The sequence below is a fragment of the Lepidothrix coronata genome, unplaced genomic scaffold, assembly GCF_001604755.1.
Source record: "Lepidothrix coronata isolate B3197 unplaced genomic scaffold, Lepidothrix_coronata-1.0 Scaffold7, whole genome shotgun sequence".
Taxonomy (NCBI): Eukaryota; Metazoa; Chordata; class Aves; order Passeriformes; family Pipridae; genus Lepidothrix; species Lepidothrix coronata.
The window spans coordinates 7,193,974-7,202,937 of NW_016690187.1; the positions used below are offsets into that span (position 1 = coordinate 7,193,974).

Consider the following 8,964-nt stretch of genomic DNA (forward strand, 5'->3'; position numbering starts at 1 on the left):
TAATATAAGAGAAAACAAGTTGCTTATATTGTGAAGTTGATTGGGAATATAAAGTAAAAGGCAAGGAGGACAGGTTGGCCTATTTGAAGTGGCAGGGTCCCTGAAGCACAGGAGACCTAGGGGTAAGGGCATTGTGACATGGGAAGAGAAAGACAGAGACACAGGAAAAGGAGAATGAAAACTAGACAATGGCAGGAAGAAAACTACACCAAACAAGTCATGTTTCTTTTGGAAGAAACTTGAAAGCTTTTGTGCAAAAGAAGAAGTAGAAGAGTAATTCAAAGATACAAAAAGATTGACTGTGCAAGTGGGTTGAGTTCAGAACTTCAGCGTTTCTTTTCTTCTCCTTCATGTTTGTCTTGTAGAAAGTCAGCAATAAGTGAGCAACAAGTTCCAGATATAAAGAGGAATTACATTTCAAGCACTAATAGTGCACAAATCTCTACATAAATGTGTGTGAAAGCAATCCAAACTCATAAGTATTCTCTTGTAAACTGTACAAGAATGTAAAAGTAAGACTGGAATAGATATTTCCCCTGCAGAAACTGCAATTGTCCATAAGTGGAACCTAAATTAAAAATTATCTGTTCATTCCTACTGGTCATTCCTCTTGAGAGAGAAGCAGAAATGTTTCACATGAAAAAATAAGAAAAAGTAAATTAATATATCACAGTAATTTAATTTACATGTCTGATTTTTTTTTTTTTTACAGTCCCACCTAAGATTTTGATGCCTGATCACGTTCACATTAAAGCTGGAAAGAAACTGAGAATTGAAGCTCATGTATACGGGAAACCTCAGCCAGTCTGTAAATGGTTGAAAGGAGATCAAGAAGTAGTTACATCCAGTCGCCTGGCTGTGCATAAAGCAGAAAAGTCTTCTGTTCTTATCATTAAGGATGTGACTAGAAAAGATTCTGATTTTTACACTCTTACTGCAGAGAATAGCTCTGGTACTGATAGTCAGAAAATCAGAGTGACAGTCATGGGTATGTTCCATTTGATTGTTTTTCAACCCAGCTTTATACAAAGCTAGTTTTAGTATATTCCAGTGGTTGCCATTTCCTTTCATCCCTTTTTTCTTAATCTACTTTTTTTGTACAGATAAGCCAGGTCCACCACAGCCTCCATTTGATATTTCTGAAATTGATGCTGATGCTTGCACTCTTGCATGGCACATACCTCTTGAAGATGGTGGCAGTAACATTACAAACTATGTAGTTGAGAAATGTGATGTAAGCCGCGGAGACTGGGTAACAGCTTTATCTTCTGTCACAAAGACAACCTGCAGAATTGGAAAACTTATTCCTGGAGAGGAATATATGTTCCGCGTTCGTGCTGAAAATCGTTTTGGGATTTCTGAGCCACTTGCTTCTGGCAAGATGATCGCAAGGTTCCCATTTGGTATGCTAGTTTTTGTCAGCAGTGTTTATCTATTTAATCTTTCTAGTAAGAAAACATACAGTTGATATATATCTTTGTATTTCTTTCTAGATGTTCCTAGTGAACCAAAGAATGCACGAATTACCAAAGTCAATAAGGACTGCATTTTTGTTGCTTGGGATAAGCCAGATAGTGATGGAGGCAGTCCAATTACTGGTTATCTCATTGAGCGCAAGGAAAGGAACAGTCTGCTGTGGGTGAAAGCTAATGATACAGCTGTGCGCTCCACAGAATACCCTTGTGTGGGGATCATCGAAGGTCTTGAGTATACTTTCAGAATTTATGCATTGAACAGAGCTGGAGCAAGTAAACCTAGTAAACCAACTGAGTTTGTCACAGCAAGAGCACCAGTTGGTAAGCCAAACATACCAATACAAACTACTGTTTCTCTGATCATTTTCAATATATCTGCCACTGTTTATGATCTTCAGTTTGCCCTTTTGTCTGTATTTTCATGCTTACTGTGACTTTACTGTGAGTGCACTGTGTGGGTATGCAGTAAATAGGATACAGCATTATTAAAGCCATTTTTTAATATGTTAGCTCTTTTTTTGAAAAACAGACTACAAAATGTTTTCATTTGCCTTAGATCCCCCTGGAAAACCTGAAGTTATTGATGTCACTAAGAGTACTGCATCACTGGTATGGACAAGACCAAAGCATGATGGTGGTAGCAAATTAATTGGCTACTTTGTGGAAGCTTGCAAATTACCTGGTGATAAGTGGGTTCGGTGCAATACAACTCCACATCAAATACCCCTAGAAGAGTACACTGCTACTGGTTTGGAAGAAAATGCTCAGTATCAATTTAGAGCAATTGCCAAGACAGCAGTTAACATCAGCCCACCTTCAGAACCTTCTGATCCAGTGACCATTCATCCAGAAAATGGTAAGGAATGTAAAAGCATTTGATAACTCTGATAAGAGTCTGTGCATGTTGAACTAAATCTCATGTCAAGAATGAGATGTTTATCTCTTAATACATTGATTAACCCTTAGACTGTTTCCTTTCAGTTCCTCCCAGAATAGAGTTGGATCTGTCTATGCAATCACAGCTTACAGTAAAAGCTGGAACTAATGTGCGTCTGGAGGCAAATGTATATGGTAAGCCGATGCCAACAATCACCTGGAAGAAAGAAGGAGAAGTTTTAAAGCCATCTGAAGGTGTTAAGATCACTACTAAGAGAAATCTTGCTACAGTTGAGTTGTTCAGTGTTAACAGGAAGCAAACAGGAGACTACACTATTACTGCTGAAAATGCAAGTGGATCCAAGTCAGCAACCATTAGGCTTAAAGTACTTGGTAAGCTAAAGACTGTCAATTAACAAATACTTTAATGATTGAATTATATAGCAAGAGATAGAGCTATAATAATGTGATGTTAATTGTTCTAGATAAGCCTGGTCCACCAGCTTCTGTCAAAATCAAACATATGTATGCAGATCGTGCAATGCTTTCTTGGGAGCCTCCTCTGGAAGATGGAGGTTCAGAAATTACTAACTACATTGTAGACAAGCGTGAAACAAGCAGACCGAACTGGGCCCAGGTCAGTGCCAATGTACCCATTACAAGCTGCACAGTGGAGAAACTAATAGAAGGACATGAGTACCAGTTCCGCATTTGTGCTGAAAACAAATACGGTGTTGGAGACCCTATCTTGACTGAACCAGCAGTTGCTAAGAATCCATATGGTAAGTGCTTTGTGGGATAGTTTCATTAGTCACTGTTTTTTTGTGTGCACTTATGAATGTGAATGTAATTTTCAAATAAATCTCCACAGATGTACCCGGACCTTGTGATCCACCAGTAATTAGCAATGTAACAAAAGACTTTATGACTGTTAGCTGGAAGCCACCAGCTGATGATGGTGGATCCCCAATAACTGGTTATATCCTCGAGAAGCGTGAAACTAAGGCTCTTAACTGGACAAAGGTAAACAGAAAGCCTGTCATTGAAAGAACTGTTAAAGCTACTGGACTCCAAGAAGGAACAGAATATGAGTACCGGGTGATAGCATTGAATAAAGCTGGACCTGGCAAGCCTAGCGCACCATCTAAAGCAGTGTATGCTCGTGATCCTCAATGTAAGCTTAAAGTCTCAGATATTTTCCATTATTATTTCCAAATACTATCATACAGCATTTGGTACAATAACTTTACGCTATTTTAATTCTCAGATCCTCCTGGCCCACCTGCTTTCCCGAAAGTGGTTGATACTACTCGTAACTCAATAAGCCTGTCATGGAGCAAACCAGCATATGATGGAGGAAGCCCTATTATTGGTTATCTAGTGGAATCAAAAAGAGCTGACACAGACAACTGGGTCAGATGCAATGTACCAAAGAATTTACAGGCTACGCAATTTGTGGTAACAGGACTGATGGAAGATACAGAGTACCAGTTCCGTGTTTATGCTGTCAATAAGATTGGATACAGTGACCCAAGTGATGTTCCTGATAAACACACTGCCAAAGACATTTTAAGTATGTTCACTGAAACCCAGTTACCTAGTTGACTTTTACTTTAATTCATGGGATGAGTTCCAAAGACAGTTTGTCACAGATCACGGGCGCAGATTAATTTGGAACATTATTACTCAAAAAATGCGGGCTAAAAGCAGCTAATTTGGAAGAGCACAGGGCAGTTAGGAACAGAGTAGAATTTGGCTAGTGTCTGGTTTTTTTATTTGTATGCTTTATAGCCTTCTGCCTCCTATTTGGGTTCATCAAGATATCTTTCTTTCTCTAATTCTAAAATTAAACTTTTAAGATGTCTTTTCTATTCTTAAAACTTTCAGTCATCTTCAGGTCTTCTGAATAATTTGAAGCCAAGATTACTATTCTAAGCAGCTATGTGACACAGTATTTGATTGTATGACATTTACTCCTTAAAAGCCATGCTGGGTTTTGTATGCATTTTGCTGTATGTACCAAAGCATTGCTTCACAGAACTGTCTTGCTTCAAGAAAAGCAGTGGAGTCCAGGAGGCTTTGAAATTCCTTTGAGTTCCAAAAAAACTAGAAGTCTTTCTAACATAAATGGTGGAAAAGGTAGGAAAAAAAAGGAAGTGAAATCAGTGCAAAAAAATGCCAAATTTGCAAATTACCTTCAAACAGGAGTCAGGACACTTACTAACATTATCACAGGCATGAGAAGTTGGTTAATCTAGTGAAAAGCCAGTAAAGAGAGACTTTCTGTAACAGTAACTTTGGTGATAGTCTTAAAGATGATGCTTTAATTATATGTTTTTTTGTTAAACACACAGTTCCACCTGAAGGAGAACTTGATGCAGAACTAAGGAAAGTCCTTGTGTTGCGTGCTGGAGTCACAATGAGACTTTATGTGCCAGTAAGAGGACGTCCACCTCCAAAAATTACATGGTCTAAAGTGGGTGCCAACCTAAGAGATAGACAAGGATTAGATATCAAGTCAACTGATTTTGATACCTTCCTGCGTTGTGAAAATGTAAATAAATATGATGCTGGAAAATATGTCCTCAGTCTAGAGAACAGCTGTGGCAAAAAGGAGTACACCATTGTTGTAAAAGTACTTGGTAAGTTTCAGGGTTTTCCCCATTATAATATATTTGTTGAGTTTTTAACTGATTTTTAAAAATTTTATTACTATATCAAATATGGTGGTCTTGTGTTTATGCAGATACTCCAGGCCCTCCAGTTAACCTGATTGTAAAGGAAGCATCTAAGGATTCAGCCTACATTACATGGGAACCTCCTCTGATAGATGGGGGCAGTCCAATCAAAAATTATGTTGTTGAAAAACGTGATGCAGAAAGAAAATCATGGTCCACAGTAACAACAGAATGTCCAAAGACAAGCTACAGAATAACTAACTTAGAAGAAGGCAAATCTTACTTCTTCAGAGTTTTTGCTGAAAATGAATATGGTATTGGTGATCCCTGTGAAACTCGTGATGCTGTTAAAGCTTCTGGTAGGAAAAATGGATCCACTTCACCTATTTTTTTTTTCAAATAATGTTTATTTTTTAGCTTGACTGGACACTTAGTATGATTTTCTTCCTTCTAGAAACACCTGGGCCAGTTGTGGATCTAAAAGCTTCAGCTGTAACAAAATCATCGTGCAATTTGGTATGGAAAAAACCTATCAGTGATGGTGGAAGCCGTATTATTGCATATGTTGTTGAGGTCCTGGTTGGTGAAGATAAATGGCAAGAAGTCATGCGGGGAAAGAACCTCCATTTTTCAATGAGAGACCTAAAAGAAGGACAGGAATACACTTTCAGAGTGAGAGCCCAGAATGATGCTGGATATGGAACTCCATCAGAGCTCACAATTGTAGCAAGAGATGATGTTGGTGAGAAGCAAGATCGTTATTTCAGTGCTTCACTTACCCAAATTATATTTGTTTTATATGTACTATCATTGCTATGCAGACATACAAATCAGACACCTTTAAAGCAGATCTTAATTTTACCACAAAGTTTATGCATTGTTGAATAACTGGTTTCCTTTATTTTTTACAGTGGCACCTGAACTTGACTTAAGAGATCTACCTGATTTGTGCTATATTGCTAAAGAAGGTAGCAATTTCCGTCTTAAAATCCCTATGAAAGGCAAGCCTGTCCCAACTGTAACTTGGAAGAAGGATGAAGACCAGGCACTTACTGAGAGTGGAAGAGTTGCATTTGAATCTACAGCAGTTAACACCACTCTTGTAGTACATGACTGCCAGAAAGCTGATGCTGGAAAATATACAATAACTCTGAAGAATGTTGTTGGCAGCAAGGAAGGCACTATTTTTGTGAAAGTTGTTGGCAAACCTGGCATACCAACAGGTCCAGTGAAATTTGAAGAAGTCACAGCTGATGCCATAACCTTAAAGTGGGGCCCTCCAAAAGATGATGGTGGTTCAGAAATCACTAACTATGTTCTAGAGAAGCGAGATAATGTAAACAACAAGTGGGTGACTTGTGCCTCTGCAGTCCAGAAAACCACTTTTAGAGTTACAAGACTTCATGAAGGAAATGAATATACATTCAGGATCAGGGCTGAAAATAAATATGGAGTAGGTGAAGGTCTTAAATCTGACCCTGTCATTGCAAAACATCCATTTGGTAAGTATCCATTATAATTTATGAAATTGGAAAAAAGTGTTAAAGGGGCGATATTAATTTTTAATGATAACTGCATTTTTTAAATACTGTTTAGATGTGCCAGATGCTCCTCCACCCCCCAACATTGTTGCTGTTCGGCATGAATCTGTAGCTTTAACTTGGACTGATCCCAGAAGAACTGGAGGATCACCAATCACAGGTACATCCCCAAAAACATCCCTAGTATTTAAGTTCTTAACAGTTCTTTCTCTCTGTCAAAGGGTAAGATAAAACTATCAGGTGTTTACGCTTTGAATTGAGTGATTGATTGATTGATCGATTGATTGATTGATCAATTGATTGATTTCACTGTTTTGCTTCCTGTTTTTTCAATATGATTAAAAAAATTAAACATTGTGAAAATACTACCTGAGGAACAATATTTTTGCTCAGAGACAAAACATCTAACAAAAGAACTATATGTGACAATACTTGGGTCCATAAAATCAGCAATTTGCATTTACAAACATCTTGTCATTGCAATTACATACATCTGTCATGTATGTCCACATCCATTCTTAGTCTGGTTTTCAGTGCTCCTCTTGCACAATGCCTATGTAACATACAATGTTTCACAATGCCATGAGAAATTAAGATTTCTAGAAACCTCCCCCATATTTTCATCTCATCATTTATCTTCTAGGTTATCACATTGAAGTTAAAGAAAGGAATAGTCTTCTGTGGAAGAGAGCAAATACAACACCAATAAGAATGAAAGACTTCAGAGTGACAGGGTTAACTGAAGGTCTGGAATATGAATTCAGAGTAATGGCAATCAATATGGCTGGAGTAGGTAAACCAAGTCTTCCATCTGAACCAGTTGTGGCACTTGATCCTATTGGTAAGTCATCAGCAGAATAAAAAGGAAAATTCTGAAATTTAAAATAACTTTTGTTTGACCACTATTTATTATTTTTTCTTCTAGATCCCCCTGGGAAACCTGAAGTTATCAATGTAACCAGGAACTCAGTAACACTCATTTGGACAGAACCGAAATATGATGGTGGACATAAATTAACTGGCTATATTGTTGAAAAGCGTGATTTACCCAAAAAGACTTGGACAAAAGCTAATCATGTGAATGTTCCTGACTGTGCATTTACTGTAACTGACCTTATTGAAGGCTCCAAATATGAGTTCAGAATTAGAGCAAAGAACACAGCTGGAGCTATCAGTCCTCCATCTGAATCCACAGGAACCATAATATGCAAGGATGAGTATGGTATGTAGATGGCATTGAATAGGTAGAATTTTATTTGAATAATTAATACCAAATCTCCTCTTTATTTCCCCCTGTGTTCTTGTTGTAACAATCAGGATTTTTTTGTCTGTTTTTTTTTGACAGAGGCACCAACCATTGTTCTGGATCCTCCTTTGAAAGAAGGTTTAACAGTAAAAGCAGGAGACACCATTACACTGTCTGCTATTAGTATCCGTGGCAAACCACCTCCAACTTCAGCATGGTCAAAAGCTGGAAAAGATTTTAGACCTTCAGAGCTTGTGCACATTGAAACCAAACCAACTTCTTCTACTCTAACTGTCAAATATGCAGCCAGAAAAGATTCTGGAGAATACACAATCACTGCAACCAATCCTTTTGGCACTAAGCAGGAGAGTGTACAAGTGAAAGTTTTAGATGTACCAGGACCGCCAGGGCCTATTGAGATCAGCAATGTTTCAGCAGAAAAAGCAACTCTTACATGGTCACCTCCTGCAGAAGATGGTGGATCACCAGTCAAATCATATGTTCTTGAAAAGAGAGAAACTAGTCGACTGCTCTGGACATTGGTTGCTGAAAATATTGAAACCTGTAGGCATGTTGTTAGCAAGCTCATTCAAGGAAATGAATATGTTTTCCGTGTCTCAGCAGTAAATCAATATGGCAAGGGTGAACCAGTACAATCAGAACCAGTTAAAATGGTGGATAGATTTGGTAAGTAGAACAAGCTAAGAGGTTCCAGTGAGTTTTTATTAATCTCTAAAGACTTGATTTTTGTTTTAACTGTAATTTTTGTTCCTTAACAGGTCCTCCAGGCCCTCCTGGTAAACCAGAAGTAACAAATGTGACTAAAAATACTGCCACAGTTACCTGGAAAAGACCAGCTGATGATGGTGGAAGTGAAATCACAGGTTACCACGTGGAGCGGAGAGAAAAGAAAGGTTTAAGATGGGTTAGAGCAACAAAGAAACCAGTTTCAGATCTTAGATGCAAAGTAACTGGTCTTCTGGAAGGAAATGAGTATGAATTCCGTGTCAGTGCAGAAAACAGAGCAGGAGTTGGACCGCCAAGTGACACTTCAAACTCAGTCCTATGCAAAGATGTGGCATGTTAGTATCATGTCTTTTCTTTTTTGGGGGTGGGTGGGATAGGTGGGGAGCACATTCAGAGAGCAT

General features: G+C 38.2%; 1 protein-coding gene across 1 annotated transcript in view; it reads left to right on the forward strand.

Moving 5' to 3' along the window:
* Positions 1 to 8,964, forward strand: part of TTN (titin) — a 244,207-nt gene that overhangs the window by 189,377 nt on the left and 45,866 nt on the right. The window contains exons 248-264 of the mRNA XM_017834916.1: positions 713 to 988; positions 1,104 to 1,403; positions 1,494 to 1,796; positions 2,032 to 2,331; positions 2,457 to 2,744; positions 2,837 to 3,133; positions 3,223 to 3,525; positions 3,619 to 3,924; positions 4,706 to 4,993; positions 5,098 to 5,388; positions 5,484 to 5,771; positions 5,941 to 6,531; positions 6,626 to 6,730; positions 7,214 to 7,411; positions 7,496 to 7,792; positions 7,916 to 8,503; positions 8,596 to 8,898. Of these exons, the coding sequence (XP_017690405.1) occupies positions 713 to 988; positions 1,104 to 1,403; positions 1,494 to 1,796; positions 2,032 to 2,331; positions 2,457 to 2,744; positions 2,837 to 3,133; positions 3,223 to 3,525; positions 3,619 to 3,924; positions 4,706 to 4,993; positions 5,098 to 5,388; positions 5,484 to 5,771; positions 5,941 to 6,531; positions 6,626 to 6,730; positions 7,214 to 7,411; positions 7,496 to 7,792; positions 7,916 to 8,503; positions 8,596 to 8,898 (5,322 nt within the window). The remainder of the gene's footprint in view (positions 1 to 712; positions 989 to 1,103; positions 1,404 to 1,493; positions 1,797 to 2,031; positions 2,332 to 2,456; positions 2,745 to 2,836; positions 3,134 to 3,222; positions 3,526 to 3,618; positions 3,925 to 4,705; positions 4,994 to 5,097; positions 5,389 to 5,483; positions 5,772 to 5,940; positions 6,532 to 6,625; positions 6,731 to 7,213; positions 7,412 to 7,495; positions 7,793 to 7,915; positions 8,504 to 8,595; positions 8,899 to 8,964) is intronic.